We start from the raw sequence: 18,378 nt of genomic DNA, 5'->3' as shown, positions 1-18,378 counted from the left end.
GATTATATATGTAAGCAAATATCAATGGGAATTATGTAAGCATCAAAAGTGTTAAAAATTACAAAGTTTACTTAGGTACCAATTTTGTGATTAAATATCCATCTTATTTATGTAATCTAATAATGTGTTTTAAATATGAGGTATAAGAGTAGTTAAAAATAAAATTTCTAATAAAAATCTCTATTTTACAATATAAAGTATCATACATTTTTCAAATTTATTAGATCACAACATAAAACATCTAAGTACATATTGTTTGTTATATTTTATCATACTATATTCTACAAAACTCTTTCTCTACAAAAAATAATCTTTTCTTTTCTTAAATAATATATTTATTTTTAGGTTCTAAAACAGATTTATATAGTTCATTCACTGAAAATACTTAGTATCACCTAAGCACACTACTTGCAAACTATTTTTTATCACTGAACGCATTCGATCGTCATTCATTACTGCACAACCTACATTTGGGGATAATTTATATAATAAACAAATACAGTCATCCAAGTTCTGCATTATTTCCTTGTCAAATACTGGAGTTTTCGTTAAATCAAAATGCAGTTTTAAAAAAGCAGTATACAGAGGTACACAGTGAGCTGCCACTCGAAGATGAAACATCAAGAGGAAAGTTTTTGCAGTCTAAAAAATTATATTTAATATGTAATAAAGGTAACATATAATAAAAGTAAAATATATGATGAAGGTATTTACCTCCAATGTTGCTTTTAATGTTTTTAGATCTGTATGATGTTCACAATACTCGGTAAGTATTCTTGTTAATCTTTCACACCACTTGGCACAACCAATATTAGTCAACAGTTGAGGTAAACTTAACATATATACACATCTTAATTCCACATTTTGTTCAAATTCCATATTATCTAGTAGAACAGCTAAAATATCATCCCTCTTTGTCCACTGTAATAATATATAACATTACAAGATTTATACTTAAATTAATACATATAAATACTAATTTTTTAAACTTACTTCAAATACATTTAATGTATTATCCCAATGTTCAATGGTAGCTAATAAAATTGTTAAGCATTTATATATCAAAATTACATATTTGGCTTCTCTTTGATGACTTAAGCATTCTAAAGCATGAAAAATTACTTTGGCATATCCGGTGTCAATGAATCCTTTTTTCTAAATATCCAAACAAAATTAGTAACCTATATTGGTGAACAACATTATACTTGAAATTATATAATATAAATTTTTACCAAGTGAGTATGTTGAATAATTTGATATAAACATTCAAGACCTAGTACAATGTTTTCTGGCACATAATCATCAATAATTATTAAAGCTGTTGGAAGCACGTCACTAATATGATTATATAAAGTTGGTTTCTAAAAAAGATAAATATAAATTATAAATTTTAACACGTAATTACTTGATCATTGTTTCTTTAATTTGGTTTACGAACCTCAATTTGATATAAAATCCATTTGTAACTTGCTACAGCTGCTGGATAAGCTTTCCAAGTATCTTTCAGTAACTTAGGCCTTAGCGTTAATAATACTGTAGTAAAGTTATCTTGTTCCGTTAAAAGTTGTGAGATGTTTTGATATCTATATAACTCCAAGATTTTGCTAGTCAAGTCTTTGGAGATGGACACAGATTCTGTTGTGTTCCAAACATTTCGTTCATGTTGTTCTCCAATGAGTAGTAACAAATTGATTGTAAAAGTTTTTACTATCGATGAATCTAATTTTATTTGCATGTGCCCTTCATGACGACAGTAAATGACATGCTGAAGCATAGATCTGATATCTTGCAAATTTCTATCTATAATTTGTCTATACCCTTTGAAGTCTTTTTCTTCGCATGGTCGACTAGTACCGTCGATTCTTTCAGGAACATAACTCACTTGTATAAGATTATTGTATTTTGCCCATAAGTCTTCCTCATAAAATTCGCCCTTAATTTTTAAAGCTTCCAATTCTTTTAAAAGACTATTCATTTTAAGTATTATACGTTAAGGAGTTCGACAAGAGATAATGATTGCTATGTTGCGAATCAACTTCTTCGCAACGATTTATTAGTTCCGTAAGTACACACAGAAAGTATCATTTTTCGAATTACCGTGAATGATAGTACTTCAGCTGAATTCCTTGTTTCATACTTTTAATCAACGAAATAATTGTTGACTCTTTTACGAATTTGGCTTCGAATGATCTGAACACTCAATCAAAAGGGAGTATATCACTTTTTATCGACCATACTTAGATATACAATAATTTGACAAAAATCTTTATTCGTATTTTACAATATTAATATCTAGTATTTCAATCGCAACGAATGTTTCTTCTACTGGCCTACCTTTGTAAATTTACGATATAATTACTGTATTTTGTAATATTGTTCGATGCCTCGAAAGTGTAATCGATACGAACCACACGAGGTCTCGAAGAATCTGTCATTTTCCCCTTCTTTTAACACTTTACCGTCAAAAGATAGTTTCCTTTCTCTTTTGTACAATCTTCCTTCTTCAATCTTATCGTTTAATATGTCTTTGCTAGTCAGTTACTATACGAGTATACCGCGATCATATTCGTGCTCCAACTTTAACCAAAATCAAGAACATTCGTGCTAACTACATGGAAATTGCAGTGTACGCCGTTACTAGTGTTTCGGTGCATCACTTGCTCATACTGAGTGTCGTGTCGCGTAACGTAAATCGTTATTTATTTTTTATCAGTTTCTGAGATTCTTGGTAATTATGAATTAAAGAAGGTGTAATAGCTGGTAGTTACGACATGGCTGAGTACCGTTAGTTCATTTTCTATTTTTTTCAAATCATTTGTTGTATCGTCGTTTCATTTTCCATGATTAATCTTTAGATTTAAGTTCCACCTCCATTTTGCATCCTACATACGGGACACCGCCCTTCAAACAATTATTACATAGTTAATAATTCCTTATTTTTTCGTCTGAACAACATAAAATTATCAAAAACACACTTAAAATACTATTCTCGTTATTCGGGAAATCTTTCGCGAATTTCTCATAAAAGTTACATAACCTCATTCTTCAAGTTGAACGAATTTTTTGACTCATAACTTTTTGTTTTACTTTCTTACTTCGATTATTGCATATAATATCATTTAAAGTATATAATAATTTCACGATGTACTCGAGAATGTCATCTACATCAAACATAAAATAAAATGTACAAATCTTCTTAAATACAATTACTCTGGTTCTCTTAAGGATCCGGTTCTTATTGTGTATCATCAGGGGTAGGCAGTGACTCTGAGGTTATGGCAGAGCTAGCAGCATTTCTCGGTCAGGAAATTCCTGAGGGAAGAAACAACCTGGCTGATAATCATATCAATCTTGAACGGGTTGCTGATTATTGTGAAGCAAATTATTTTCAAGCTGAAAACAAGAGAATAGCTTTAGAAGAAACCAAAAATTTTACTACTCAGTCATTGGCTAGTGTAGCCTATCAAATAAATACCCTTGCTTATAATTTTTTACAATTATTGGATTTACAAACATCTCAGCTTGCTGAGATGGAAAGCCAAATGAACCATATTGCTCAAACGGTTATGATACACAAAGAGAAAGTAGCTAGAAGAGAAATTGGAGTATTAACAGCTAATAAAATTACGGTACGCCAGTACAAAATTATTGCACCAGCAAATCCTGAAAAACCAATTAAATATGTAAGAAAGAGTATTGATTACACAATCTTGGATGATATTGGACATGGAGTACGTAGTAGTGGTACTCCAAGAAGTAAGCAACGTGGTGGAAGTCAAGGCAGTGTTCAAAGTTTAGGTGCAGCTTCCACTGGTTCTGGTTTAGGTGCTGCTATGGTAGGACCAGCTCCTACCACTAAGCCACCTACCCCTCCTCAGACAGTAAGAACTGGTAAATATAAAAATAATATATATATACACATATATCTACTTTAAAGTGACATTGGATTATTTAATATGAATTTCCTATTTTACCTCTAGGAACATTGAGCAAAGGGTCCCGAGAATACAGAACACCACCTGCAGTTGCTCCACCTCAAGTTCCTAGTCACTATGCTCCTAATTATCCACTAGGTCATCCAAGAAGAGAACGTGGTCCTGGTTATAGTACTCTACCTTTACATGCACATACCACATCTCATGCAGTACACAATACCAATCATAATACACATACAAATACTACAACCCAACATACTTCGCCACCTCAAGTGGGAACAGTTCATCCATTGCAAAGTCATCCGCAAACACCACCACCAGCTCCACCTAGCGTAACAGCAGGGTATGCCCAGGAACAACACAACAGTATGCCTCGTAAGTTCTTATTTGATAGGACTTAGATTCAACTAATAAACTATGGAATTATATAATTATCCGTTTCCATTTCTAGCGCCACCTTCGCCCTTAGTTGGCATAACTGGTAATACGTTAGATTTTACCAGTTATCACACTTTGTCAGAAAGATTGAGTCATCAAGTTAGTCGAAGTAGTGGTGCAAGTAGCCCACCATTACCACCACCACCACCACCAGAACAAGAAGAACATCCGCAATTTGGTAGACCTACACAATCTAGTGGTGCTATTATGCCTATTGTACCGGATGAGGAAGACCTCCCTGGTTGGGTGCCAAAGAATTATATCGAAAAAGGTATGTTGTGATACTTTTTAGACCGTAGAATATTTAAGTAGTATTAAGATGTAATCAAATATTACCATTTTAGTTGTTGCAATTTATGATTATTATGCTGACAAGGAGGATGAGTTGAGCTTCCAGGAAAGCTCTGTAATTTATGTACTAAAAAAGAATGATGATGGGTGGTGGGAGGGGGTCATGGATGGTATAACGGGTTTGTTCCCCGGAAATTACGTAGAACCTTGCGTTTAATAATTTGTCCAATATTGCATTTAGATATATCAAAATTGTGAATATTGGTGGTTATTCACAAAAGACTGCAAATTTAAGAGACAGATTCTCTGATTTTAATATCTTATTTAGTATTAATAATAATAAGGCTATACTAACACGATCGATACAAAGACATAGAACGACGTAACAAAATATGAGGTGGAATATGGTAAATGTGTAAATTATAGATTCTTCCACGAATCTCAAATATCATGCGAATTTTCTAAAAATCAAACTAATCAATCTTTATATCAACATAAGAAAGTGTATTTTTTGGTAAATAGTATTTCCTCCAGTGGATGTTATTTTATCTCGACTTCAATAGATCATATTTATATACATATATGCATAAAGGCATGTAGTTACTATGCTACTATATAATCAATTAGCTGTTAATTGTATTTATGTATCTAAGGTGTAACTAATACGATGTTAGTAGTAGGTTAATAAGTAATCAAAATACCAAACGTCCTGACGTCGTGTAACGAGAATCTTTGCGCCTTATACTAAATATAACATCATAATACAAATTGCTTGATAAGTTTATTTTAATAGTTAACGGTATATTGACCTCAGGATTTTAGTTCTCATAAAATGAAGTCGACGAAAGTAATCCTCGTTTGAATGTTTTAAAGAATATACCAAGTCGTAGCATATGCATTATAGAGTCAATTAATGTACGCAATTTGTTTAAGATGTAGTGATTTCATTTAACCAAGTAGTATCCTACATAGCTGTGTGATATTCATACTTTGTATGCTGCTATTTGTTAGCGCACTATTACCACAAATATAAGTATCTTTTAATTGGCCAAGTAATTCTGCGGTCATTTTTGCCGCATTTCTCCCTCATTAAAAAATTATCCTTTTATATAAGCTAAAAAGCTTGTATGTATCGACAATAAAGGTCTCGTTTTCGTGAGGATTACATACTTTGGAGGATTATCACAGAATTAGTACAGGAGAATTAGAATAGGATTTTCAAACAAATAAAGAGCTAGTGGATAGAAAATTGAATCTTTAATTTTAATAGAAATTTTAATGGAAGGTTTTATTTGTCAGTAGGGAAGCATAATGAAATGTACGAATATAATTGTATTTAGAATCAAATAAAAGAATTGTAATATAAAATTTCGAATGATATTCATCCAACAGTTAAGGTTTCTTCACAAGTTCTTCCTAATTCCACGTTGTCTTTATCCATAACCATAATCCATTTTGCTGTTGCTTTAGTTCAATTAGTGGACAATTTATCTTACTAGCTTGTAATTCCACGTTACATCATGATTAGTAAAACACGAGTTCGCGATTGTCTATTATATCAACTAATTATAGTATCATATACTATAAATTGAGCGAGAGGAACTTGGAACGATTCAGATCACAAAACTAGGATGTTTATTTCCTTTGACAAATTTCCTATTACTCCTTCTTTAATTTCCTATTAGGATAGTTGAAAATAGCTTCTTATAATGTAAATGTTACGCACGGAACCGTTTCAAACGGATAACGAATGCATTCCTTCAACGGTGAATTTTTTCTGCAGTCGGTCTCAATGTTCACTTAAATTATTTGCTAAGTTTAAACCGTGGAAACTTTCTCACTCACATACGTACAAGAAACACAAAGTTGCGAGCAGTTCCTCGCCACAAATGTTTCCTCTTGTAACACGGTAATGACACCCACGGAATCCAGTTTTGTAGAGTAACGTACGTAAATTCTTACAGCAAAAGATTCGTTCTCCAACTAGTAGAGAGAAAATGGGAGAAAGGTACGGTTTTAGATGAACATGTTTTGTATATCTAGTATTTTCGTGAATTTTTCCATTTTCTCTGCGTACGTAGTAGTAGGATGAAAACAGGGCGCAGCTTTGAAAGCGGCGCACCAAGCTATCCTCGTATATCACGCTTAAAAGAGGTCGTGTGAAAATAAGACTGTACTAAAGGGAGAGAAGAAACATTATTTTTTGTTATTATTCATCCTCGTAATACACTGCGGCCAAGATGTTTCTGTGGCGTTCCTCTTTTCAACACGTAGAAATTGTCGATTCGAAATTTCAATTTGAGGAAACTTTTGGAATCTACGTTAAAGTAAATTAAGGAGAAGAAACTACGTACAACTATAACTTTACTCGATATTTCTGAAATGATTTATACGCTTGGAAAGAAAATTTAATAAGTGATAAAATAACATTTCAATTTAATGCTACAAAAAATAGCATAAAGCCGTCAAATTGTATTGGCAGCATGATTATCTAAGCGTCAAGCGTAAGTTGATAAATTTGCTGAAAGCCGCGAACGATTGTGCCCATCTGATAAGCAAAAGCGCAGAATTTATTCGATATCGAGGTAGCGCAGCGTACTTTATCAGGCTTCTTAGCGACTGGATAAATCTAAGGAGACGGAGTTGGCTCACGTACAACCAGCTATCTGATCTAATTCTCCAGATTGATTATCCCCCGGGTACCGGCAGGCAGCTCAGACCCATCTTCGCCTCGCTTGTAACAGAAACCGCTTCATTTGATTAATACCATCTTCCGGACCAGCCGCGACCATCTTCCCGACACCGACATCCCTTTCTATCTTCACCTGTCATTCCGTTCGTTCTTACGTCGAATCTTAAAATATTCTCCATGCCTTTGTCTCAACCGTTGTTTGAGTTCGCTACGAACTTCCTTTGTATTAACGAATAATAGACTCCTTCATTCTCCTCCATTCTCGTTTTTACCGCGAAATGAATCTTGTTAGTCGGTAGCGACTCACTTGTTAATTTGATCTCAAGAACAGAATTATACTAATAGCGCCTGGATATAGTTTAACTATAAAATTACATACAATTTAAACGAAGTGGATTAACGCATATAGTTTAGGCTTGCTGCACATCGTTCCATTCGATTTGAAGCAAATAGAAAGATAACGTGTCGATTCTCAAGGCTATAGCGTGACAAGTAGCTCGTAAGATTTAATATCGTGGCGGTAAGGTGCAAGATAGTTGAAAAGGGAGATCGTCAAATTCGCGTTCCCTTAGTCCACAAAAGTCGTGGATTTTATATCCAGTGCCCGGGGCGTGAAATTTCGCCTTTTTATTGGTAACCTTCCCTCCTAACGTGACTGCAATAACACCGAAGGTCGACGAAGGGATCGGAAATTTCTACGGAGTACACCGGGGGAGAAAGCTGACCAGGATGTCGACCAAGGAAACGGGATTAATATTCGCCGTGGCTTCTGGCCTGGCGAGTTCCAACTTGTCGATCCGTTTCTGAAGAGGAAGTGTGCCACCAGCCGGTATCCCCGTGGATAGGTATGTTGAAAGGCTGAACGGGATTCGTGTGGTTCACCGCTATGGCGACTGAAGTTCCTGTCTGGCTCCGTCATCAGTCTTAGTTTAACTTGCTGGCGTGCCCAGATGTTTCCCCTGTTACATTACTGCAGGATGTTGTGTTGCAATCTGAATGCGAGCTGCGGGGATAGTCGTCGTCACGTTTCTCAAAGTTTTGTGCTCAAGGAGTCGACGAAAAGAGACAGCGATCTGCAGACTACGTTTTAATTAAAAGTGCATATAGGAAGAGTTGGCAGGTACGAAGAATGAGACGACATGTAATTATAGGATAAGTTGGATTCGATTAAACTTCTGAATTGTAAGCGTTTGGTTCAAGCATCATTCATCAATCTTCTGCAAACAGTTCATTTATGAAGTAGATAGTATCTATCATCGAGCAGACGCGATTAGCTAGCTCCTTCTCCTAATGACTGTTTCATATCTCGAAACTTTGAACATAATTGAAGACTAACGAGATTTACAGTGCATAGAGAATGTAGCTTGAAATTAGTACGAGTATATAACGCTGTAGTCTCTTTAATGTTACTCTGTTTCTTTAATGCCATTGTGTAGGATACGTACACTAGAGACACTTCGTATAACACAATTTCGAGAAAAATGGACCTGAGTTTTATAATTCAAATTCTTTATATTATATTATATTTTGGTTAACGTAAAAAATTATAAAGTCTTTATGACACGATATCCTTAACATATTCTTACGCGTTCCTGAGTCTTACGGTATTGTTCCCTTGAGGAATGCCGAGAATTTCAGCCCATTAGTTCAGCTACATTTTTTTAAATGCTGTACTGCTTCTCCATTTGCTCTTTTATTTGTAACACAATGAATGTTATAAATTCCTTGACCGGCTTGCTTGCGTTTCTCCGGAAACATTCAGAGGTGTTCGCGAGTCATTAATATTCATGTATTTTAAACAATCTTTCGTCGTTGCTTTCCTTCACAGCCGTAAGCATCTATCTTTCCACTCTCCTTCTTCCTTTTGTCGCGATAAAGAAATCGGAATATTCAACAATAAAAATTCTTCATCTACTCGAATCGCGACAACCCATATTCTAAATACATATTCGTGATTTTGTACCGAGTTTAGTCGCATAAAAGTTTAATCAACGTTTAAAAGTCAATGAGTTAGTTGGCTAACTCCAAGGCTCGAATAAAGAAGGAAGAGTCAATTTTGTTGTGCAATGCAATTTCACCCGGGCACATCGTCAGAGGACAAGATGATCCAAGTGGGAGTTACGTTGCTTTCCATAATGTATGCATTATGGTCCGTCCTAATTTGACAGAGAATACCCCGACGACATGAATTTGCGTTACGCACAACGTGTATCGTGGTGTACGAGAGGTTGAGGGGGAATTACGACGGGTTCAGGGATAAACCACGGGGGCACGCTAGTCCCCTCTGGAGCAGGGTTGAGAGGCTAAACCAGATTTCATTGCGATATTACCTTTGGGAGGCGTGTTCCAAGAGAATCTCACCACTCTCGAAGACGATTTCAACTTTGTGTCACCTCCGTCGAACTAAATCGAAAATAAAATCGTCAAGATGGATGTAAGATATTGTAAGATGATGTAGCCTGACTGAAAACTGGATAACGCTTCAAAAGTGGCTTAGATCTTTAAACGTAAAGTTGGCCAGAGTTTTAGATGCGTTACTCGTATCAAGACGATACTTTTTAGTTCTCAGTCGCGTCTGCGGGGATTGAATTAAATTTCCGCTGCGAAGTGTATTTAAAGTAGCGATGGTGTTTAATAGCGCGAAATATTCACCAAGAAATAAAGATCGGATAAAACTATTACGACTGAATTGAATAATAATTTAAAAAAGCAATCCAGTTGTGAAGCACGTTTGCACAAGCTTACGCAATACTTCAGCCCTTTTTTCCTAATGGGATATCGATTGCAACGCACACAAGCATCGAGACTTTCCACAGCTTTCTTTCATCCAACGCGTCACACATTTGTTACAGAGAAAAAACAGCGTTTTCCAAGAGGACGCTCGTAAAAAGGTGTTCGGGCGTTGATCGATCCTCAGGTACAAATAAGTAAATCGTATCGTTTGTAGCAACGTTAAGCTGTCCTGAACACTTGAGCCGCTTTCATTTTATCCTAATCTTTTAAGCGATCGAAACACAAAGACTGCTGTTTCTCACCTACGCTTGCTGCCATTCTCTTTCTGCCACTGTCCTATAACAATCCGCACCCCTTAACGCTTCACCTCCTCAACTGCCATTCGCTATCTAACTGGCTCTAGTGGTATGTCCAGTACAGCCCCAACGACATTAATCTGGGATCTGTAGACCACCCAGAATCCGCATAAAGGGGATGTCTCGGAATAGATCGATTGAAAGCTCTATAAGTCTTGGAATCCGAATACAGAGCCAATTCGGCCTAGGACTTCTATCCTCTGGTCTATACCGTCTTTTCACTGAATGTTCATTAGACAGTCAAAAAAGAATGTGCGTATCAACCTTGAATTGACTCAAGCTTTCTGCACCATTGACGTTGCCTTTTCTTCACGATTAATTATGGAGATGTCGCAACACGATTGAGGACGAAACATGGTCGTTGTTACGTAGTGGCTTAACGAAGTATCACGCAAATATGATTGTTGTTCACTATATCGCTTGATTAATAATTCGATATTGAATTTGTATAAACATTTATAGTCTAAACATCACAGTAGGGTCTTTGGTTAGGACATATTAAAATGCCTTTTGCTCTCCTAGATGGTATTTGTTGCTGGTAGTGTCTAGCAATGTTCGTTGGGTATAGATGATCGAAAACACGTTTTAGTTTATATCGTATACGGCGAACGACGTGGAAACTACTTATGTTTCTCGATCGTGGATAGATTTATCTCTCGATCAGCATTTTTAACTTCTTATGATAAAAGTTGATGCTTTTAGAGGTCCCTTTACGTAGCGCAACGTTTGTTTGCTGCTTCCATCCGCGTAAGTGCTGGCTTCTTTATCAAATTATAAACTGTTCGTCCCGAGGCATTAAAGATGCCATGAATGATAAACTTTCACAGCGCTCGTCTCTAACTTTTACGAGGCTTCGTTTACGCATTTGCTGTCGTGGCACACATAATGGGCCAATGACAGCGTTATTTTAGAAATTGTTGATCGTCCTGCTATCGAGATTTACTGCCAGCTGGTAACTACTCTAATGACTCTTGGGAGTAATTTCAAGGATCTTACCGACGAGGAACGTATCGAAGTACTTACATGGATCAGATCTCCCAGTAAAATCATACTTTTCGTTCATTGGTCTCTGAGAAGTTTGGATTTATAGGGATGAAGTGACGCAAAAACTTACGAGTCCCATGAGACGGTTCTTTAAACGTTCCGTTATTCTAACCACTCGTCTGACAAACGAGCTCGATTCTCGTTTATTGCACAGATATTTGTTTCGAGGGGTACGAACAAAATTGTTCAACTTTCTGTTATCAATATTCTTGAAAGTATTTGTTGGGACATTATATTCGTGGAGAAATATTTTGATAAAAATTCATTAGAACGTAGAACACGTATACTGCATCTTGGTGACAGGTGTCGCAAAAAAATTCTGTGCTTCCTTCTAATTTTTTCACAGCACTGTTTTACTCATCCATTTTAATTGAATCGTTGTCTGGTTACGGCTTAATCCTTCAGTAGTATTCAGTAGCTGGAAGATGTAGTAGCTACCTAAGAAAACAGGTTTTGGGGAAATCTTGGTGAATTGCACAGCAGAGCGCGAGATATTGCATGAAAACGAATTTGGTAGAAATAGAAGAGCGATGGAAAGGCGAGCAAGTTTGTCATCGTCGCGGCTGTCTAAGCGGCATTCGTTCAATCAACGCGCGTACAATCCGCGTCCGGTTTTCCGTGTCAAAATTGGAATTCTCGAAATAGCGGCGGTGTGTACTGGCCAGGTCACGGTGGTTCGAGCGATCGCGTTCATTTATCCGTCGCCTGAACGTCCCCTGTGCGGGATTCTCTTTGACCTCAAAGTACCGTATTCTCGTCTCTGTGCTCTGGCCAGCATGACGACGTAAACCTTCCGGACGAGAGACGCGGAGTCCAACGTTTGACACACTCAAACGTTGTCGAAAATTGAAGACGAATTTTTTGCGGCGAATCGCAGAGATCGATGAAATTCAGCTTCCATGGAAACAGCTCGTTTCCATCGAATCCTGCTATTTTTGACTAAACCAAAAACTATACGGGTGTTGTTTTAGTCGTAATATAGATTGTCGTTTCCACCTGTGATAGCTTTTCCATTCCTTTCTTTCATTCGTTTGTTTCTCTTATGGCGATGCTTGCTGGGTTTGTCACTGAAATTTCAGATCTTACGTCCGCATGTTGCTCGTTTTATTTCTGAGTTTCTTAGTTGGTAGATTGGTAAAATAACGCATAGAGGCAGGATCGATTGCCAAGGATTGTTGGAATTCTTCTCTTAGCGTGCATGAGTGCTCGTGAAAATTGAATTGGAATTTTCTTGGCGAATCGATAGCAGCCAGTCGCACGTCAGGAAGACTCTTATCAATGACTCCGGCTCCTATTTGTATCGTTCGTACGCTGCACGGCACATTTTTAACGGGATTACGCAAATGTCGTCGGATCAAAGTCACTCGAGGAGAAATTTATCGCGAATTCGCAGAGACTTCAGAAATCGCCTTGAGACGATTTATCGCGAGCGAACGGATTTTTTGTTCCCGGAGAATGGGTCCAGTGATACATGTGATCGTCGTCTCTCGACAGAACGGATAAATCTGTGAAATTGTACCCGACTTTTATTCGAAGAGTTCATCTTCGTAGAAATAAAATTCCGGATTATCGTGTCGGATTACAAAGTTTCCAGGACATAGGATACAGTAAAAGATCATTGCATCGATGTCGTTATTTAATTTTTCAATTACGACGTTGAACGAAAACATCGAAGGATCGTTGGTAAAAAATTACGTTTTCATAATGAACCACAAGAATTCACTCATACTCGCTTTTTAAACTTTCAATTTTCTCCTCGAATCTTTTATGAAAATTACCGAGGTAGGTTCGCAGGTGCGCGACACAGGATTCATTGGGTCGTTTTTGGAACGGGAAGAATGGCGGGGTACGCTCGGTGGCGCAGAGTAATCGTGGATCGTCTTCAGGAAATTAGGCTTCCATGGTAAACTACCTGGTGTTCTCGTTGGCATCGATTTCCATTCTGGCGACCGCCTTTCCATTGCCTGGTCACGTTCCTGAAATTACTTACCGACTGTTCGGCCAATTACCACGGCTCGCTGCTCGTTCCACTTCCTTCCTTTTCCTTTCCTCCCCCTTCCCCGTTACCTTCCCCGTTTGTTTCCACCGTTCCTCTTCGTTTTTCTCGTTTTTGCCTTTTGTTGGCCCGTTTGCAGGAGAAGTCAGTTTCTGACTTGTCCTTTTGTGCAGCTTCCGAAAACGGTGTACGCCTTCGAGGATTACGTGAGAGATCTTGAATTTCCGCACAGCGCGTCCCTCTTTTCTCCTTCGGTTTCTTCCTTTTTTCGCTCGTTTCTTTGGATTAAAACGCTACGATTGTTGACTTTTTCTGTCCTGCTTGTGATCATCGGCTGTCTCCTCGCGAGCACTTACTATTGGAACAGAACGTGCGAGATCCTTCGCGTTACTTCGTTAAAATTCACGGATAAAATCTCTTAGTCGAAACGAAAAATATATTTGTTTGGTTAATTTGACTACCTACTTCCACGATCATTTCGATTTAATGCGGTTTGCAGAACAAATTTTCCTATCTCGTTAACAAGTCAACAAAAAGACCATCTTTCGCATGTTTCTAATGTCAAGGCGTAGGGGCATTTTGCGAGTTCGTTAGATGAGTCGTTAATATGAATCGATGAGAAGGCTTCTATCGTCTGTCAGGCTAAGTGATAACGCGTTAGGATTGAACGTACGGTATCGTTGTCGAGATTCCACTGGGAGGGCATTCTTCGAGATTAATCGCGCGCGATAAGAAGTTGATACGATAGCTCTTAAGGGTCTCACGGGACGTCGCGTCGCTACGAACTTTTTCAATTCCACAGATATTCCACGGACCTGGACCACCGGAACAGATCAAGATCTACCAAAAATTCAGGGAAAGAAATTTAAACCGGTTTTCTTATCAACCATCCGTTATTTTCAATTTTATGCTCCCTCGTGTGTTCTTCAATGTCTCATAGATCGTCGTTTATGAAGCAAAAAGTACCTATTTCTCATATACTTTTCCAACTCCTCTTATACTTTATAACGTTGTTTCAAAGTCTCGTGAATTTAAATGCTTCCATCTAATTGCTACAATAGTGTGAACAATGTCGCGATAATGACGCGAGTATGTAGACCGAAGTGCAAGCTCCGTGAAATTCATTCGCACGCCATACTAGCAAACTCGTTCTATACGCTGCACCCATGGGGGTGGTCTAGTTGATCGTTTACTACCATCGTGTCGTCTTCACGACCCTCGTATCTCAGTCATTTTCAGGCCGCACCGACCGGGGATGATATTATTTTCGAGGAGTTCTCGTAAAGAGAATGATCATCTTGCTAGTAACAAAGGATCTACGATTATTGCCCAACAGTGGTGGCCCGTCTCAGCGCATGTAATGGCCGTTGTTAACTCGGCAAATTTCATAAATGTTTGCCACGCCACGGGGATCGCGTTGGAACAGGTAGGAAAAGAGAGTTTAATTGTTATTTAAGAGCTACTTCCAACAAACTTTGCTTGTACGCTTCTATGGGAACAGTAATTTTACTTTCGGAATTCTTAATTTACATTTTCGTAGAATAGTTATTTATATGTAATCGTGTATATAGTATCGAGTTAATCGCGGACCATGTATCGCATATTTCAAAAGTGACGCAACTCAGGCTTTTCCAGGAAAAGCGAAAAATTATTTGGAAGCTTATAAAAAGATTATTTGTACGTAATGTTGGCAAAACAAAGAAAAAAAAAAAAGAAAAAATAGAAAGAAATGGATTCTATGAAAATATGGTTGATAATCGTGGAATATTATTTCTGCTCGTTTGATGGTTTTGATATTCTAACACAGAACTGAATTATTTCGGGTTGTGACGCTTTTGGTAAAATTATACGATGTGAAGTGGGTATTGTATAAAGATTATTTCCTAGAGCTCTGTGTGACTCGGTCTCCCAGCGATAGTAGACACTTCTTATTCGCGTTAGCTGAAAAACGCGACACGATATGGAGGGTAGATAATAGCGTGGTCTTTAAACGAATTTCTGTAAAGCGGATAGGCAAATGTTCCAAGGGAGATGAGCTTTTCCGAGCAGTTTCACACCAGTCACTCGGCTAGACAGACATACCGCTTCTTCTTCTCGTGTGTAACAAGTTAACGTGCAATAAACACGAAATAAAGTGGAGCGAAGGTTTTCGCATTTCCTTAAACAAAGGGTTTCGAATACGTTACGAGGGACTGTTATTTTTTTTATTTCTTTGAAAGCGCAATCTTTCCTTTCTATCCCTAGCTCGTTTCACCGAAATATGGGAGATATTTTCGGAAAAATTTCGGGGACACTGCGTTTTCCTTCCGATATACAATCCCGAAAAAGCTCGCGAAATCGCGACGCATGCATTTTGCTTGCTGATAAAAATTATTTGTTTTCGTGGTTCGAGGGCGCGGTCGAGAGGACGCAGCGATAGAGATAAGAAAAAAAGCGTGCCACGTTTCGGATGCAATATTCCTGCGGTGTAATAATATTTCGTCGTTATTTTCTGACGAATGTTTTCGCGGTGAGCGAAGTGTTCGTAAATAAAACGTTCGAATTGGTGAATGCGCATCGCAAATAGAATTTTCCCGCGCATGTATGGCTATCTCTTTTTTCATTAGTCTCGCTAGCCCGCCGTTGTTTTTTGACGATTCTATTTTTTTATAGGATTACGTAAATACATCACGCTGCAGGTACAGCATTCTACAGATTGACACATAAACAGAACGAAAAGCTAAATATTCATATATATCTTTTCTGCTCATTTCTCGCGAACATTTTGATAATTTCATTGCGCATCGTTACACGCTGCATCATTGTAATTATGTAGCAATTAGCATTTTGTTCCGTCGCGAGCGATTTTTCCTCGCCAACTTCTGATTTCCGTGCAAAGCGTCATTCATGAAAATCAATTCTGCACCGGCGCGGCGCGGCATTTTGGGAAAGAGTAACGTGTCACAGCAACGTTGCATATGTTTCACTTTGTCAAGCGTACGACTAATAATTTCGTAACAAATTGTATAAAACTTTTGGAACGAGGAACGGTTTGTGGCGCGTGCAGGGTCCGCCGCACAATAAATTGAACAGCCGTACGTACGTGTTCTATATTTTTTTATTCTCTTCGTCCGGTCCGGGGTCGGAGAATTTGATATTTCGAATTCACAGGACGTATTAATTAGATTCTATCGCTCGCTGGTGCAAATTCTGAAAATTCGCATCGACTGCGATTCAAATGAAAAATATGAAATCCGCCGCTGTCGTAGTTTTTCGAGGTAACAAATTGGCGATATTCAAAAATATGCAAAAAGGAAAAGTTCGGATTGATGTTCGACGAAAGTGCTTGCGTCCTGCGATGCTGCGTGTTACTGGTTTAAAAAAAGAGAGACAGAGAGGGAGAAGGGAAGGGAGAACGTGGACCATAAAAAGAAAGTAAGGCACAGATTAAATCGGACGAAACATCTTGCGTTTATGGGGCGCCAACCCCTTTCAAGCATCTCCCTCGTTTCCGTGGATGGCGCGGAAGAATCAAGTTGGAACGGTTTTTTTAAAAGCTCCATTTCAGGTGTATTTTCATTATCGCCAGTCGTACCTATAGCCATACGCATTCACGCCAACCAGGGAAACCTTTGCTCGTTGAATAAACAATTTAATTAAAGTTAACGAGCGTGCCGGCGCGACGCGACAACGATCTTCCACGAGAAGAAATAAAAGTTTGACAAAGAACAACAAGGACACAAGCTCGACACAGGCTCGTCGGTAATATCACGGCTGATTATTGAACCAACATAATTATTCTAGGATTATCGATATCCTTGGAGATTTGGAAATTCATCCGGAGATCCCTCTCTTGTGGTACGATGCCTCTGATCCGTTTACCAGAGTGTCCTGCAATCGATATTGTGCACCCTGTCGATGATACTCTCCGCTTGTATTCCCCCTATTCACCTCTGTCACATCGAGATTCGATAGCGAATGTTGGTCAAGATTCGTTGTTGCTATGATGCTTGCTTCGGATAGCGATTTCAGCGATTGCATCACAATCGGGTGATCGTAATTTTACACATGGAACTCTATACGATCCGTACCGGTCTCTATTCTCTCTATAAATAGGAGGGAGGCCAGTAGCTCCCAGGAAGAAACTAGAAATGTGATCGCGTTACAATCCACTATACGTCAGGTCTCTATGAGTGAAATCGATGAAGGAAATATAATGCATGCGCGACAAGGTAACGGGCAACGTTCTGCACAAATTGAGACCATAAAGTTTCGCGATATCAGAACAAAATCGTGTAGGAGAAGAAATTGTTATCGTGATAACGCTTCGAGTAGGAACGTTTAATGTAACGATATCTAGGTCCGTATGAAATTATCGTGGAATTATATCGGTTTTAACGGGTGCTAGTCTCGTATGAAATACTTTTTAATCATAATAACTCGTACGTCGTCTAGTTTATGTACCAGTGCCGGATCTACCCTAGCCGCGAAAGAAAGCCACTTTCTGACCTCCGTTATAACTTTGCTCATCCTTCATAAATCTCGGACCGTGGATCGTATCTTTCAAAGGCTGACTACTACCATTCCGGACCTTTGGAAAATAGTGGTCGTGATACAAAATTTACGAGGAACGTCGGCCCTGCTTCGAATTCCGACCGCTCGTTTTTTGCGAAAAGGAAAATTTAATCGACACAGGACCCCTATCCTTTTTTTCTTCTTCTATTTCAATTATGGATAGTACAACGGTATGTGATATAATCACGAAGCACAGTTGTAACGTGCAAGAGTGAATAACGTGAAAGTTTTATACGCGTTTTATGTTGCTACTACTGGCTGGTACTACAAGAGCAGGAGATTCATGAATTGCATCCTAAAAAAAAAAAAAAAAAAAAAAAAAAAAAAAAAAAAAAAAAA

At 38.0% G+C, this 18,378-nt stretch overlaps 2 protein-coding genes across 4 annotated transcripts; one reads left to right on the top strand and one right to left on the bottom strand.

The window, feature by feature from the left end:
• Window positions 1-350: 350 nt before the first annotated feature.
• On the bottom strand, window positions 351-13,241 carry LOC100749376 (TELO2-interacting protein 2). Its single transcript, XM_012391217.3, has 6 exons — window positions 13,232-13,241; window positions 1,439-2,292; window positions 1,233-1,361; window positions 994-1,155; window positions 715-921; window positions 351-642 (listed from the first exon to the last, which is right to left on the bottom strand). Exons 2-6 carry the CDS (start codon window positions 1,973-1,975, stop codon window positions 373-375), a joined length of 1,305 nt encoding a protein of 434 aa, XP_012246640.1. The 5' UTR covers window positions 1,976-2,292; window positions 13,232-13,241; the 3' UTR covers window positions 351-372.
• On the top strand, window positions 2,254-6,032 carry LOC100749182 (abl interactor 2). Of its 3 annotated transcripts, none has more exons than XM_033323442.1 (5): window positions 2,254-2,728; window positions 3,226-3,891; window positions 3,981-4,310; window positions 4,387-4,644; window positions 4,718-6,032. In XM_033323442.1, exons 2-5 carry the CDS (start codon window positions 3,276-3,278, stop codon window positions 4,879-4,881), a joined length of 1,368 nt encoding a protein of 455 aa, XP_033179333.1. In that variant the 5' UTR covers window positions 2,254-2,728; window positions 3,226-3,275; the 3' UTR covers window positions 4,882-6,032. The 3 variants fall into 3 exon arrangements, with proteins under 3 accessions (XP_033179333.1, XP_003493195.1, XP_003493194.1); XM_003493147.4 differs by having other exon boundaries at window positions 2,254-2,784; window positions 3,253-3,891; XM_003493146.4 differs by having other exon boundaries at window positions 2,254-2,784.
• Window positions 13,242-18,378: the final 5,137 nt, after the last annotated feature.

This window comes from Bombus impatiens, unplaced genomic scaffold (assembly GCF_000188095.3).
Source record: "Bombus impatiens unplaced genomic scaffold, BIMP_2.2 scf_1002, whole genome shotgun sequence".
Taxonomy (NCBI): domain Eukaryota; kingdom Metazoa; phylum Arthropoda; class Insecta; order Hymenoptera; family Apidae; genus Bombus; species Bombus impatiens.
This window is presented reverse-complemented; position numbering and strand designations above follow the sequence as displayed.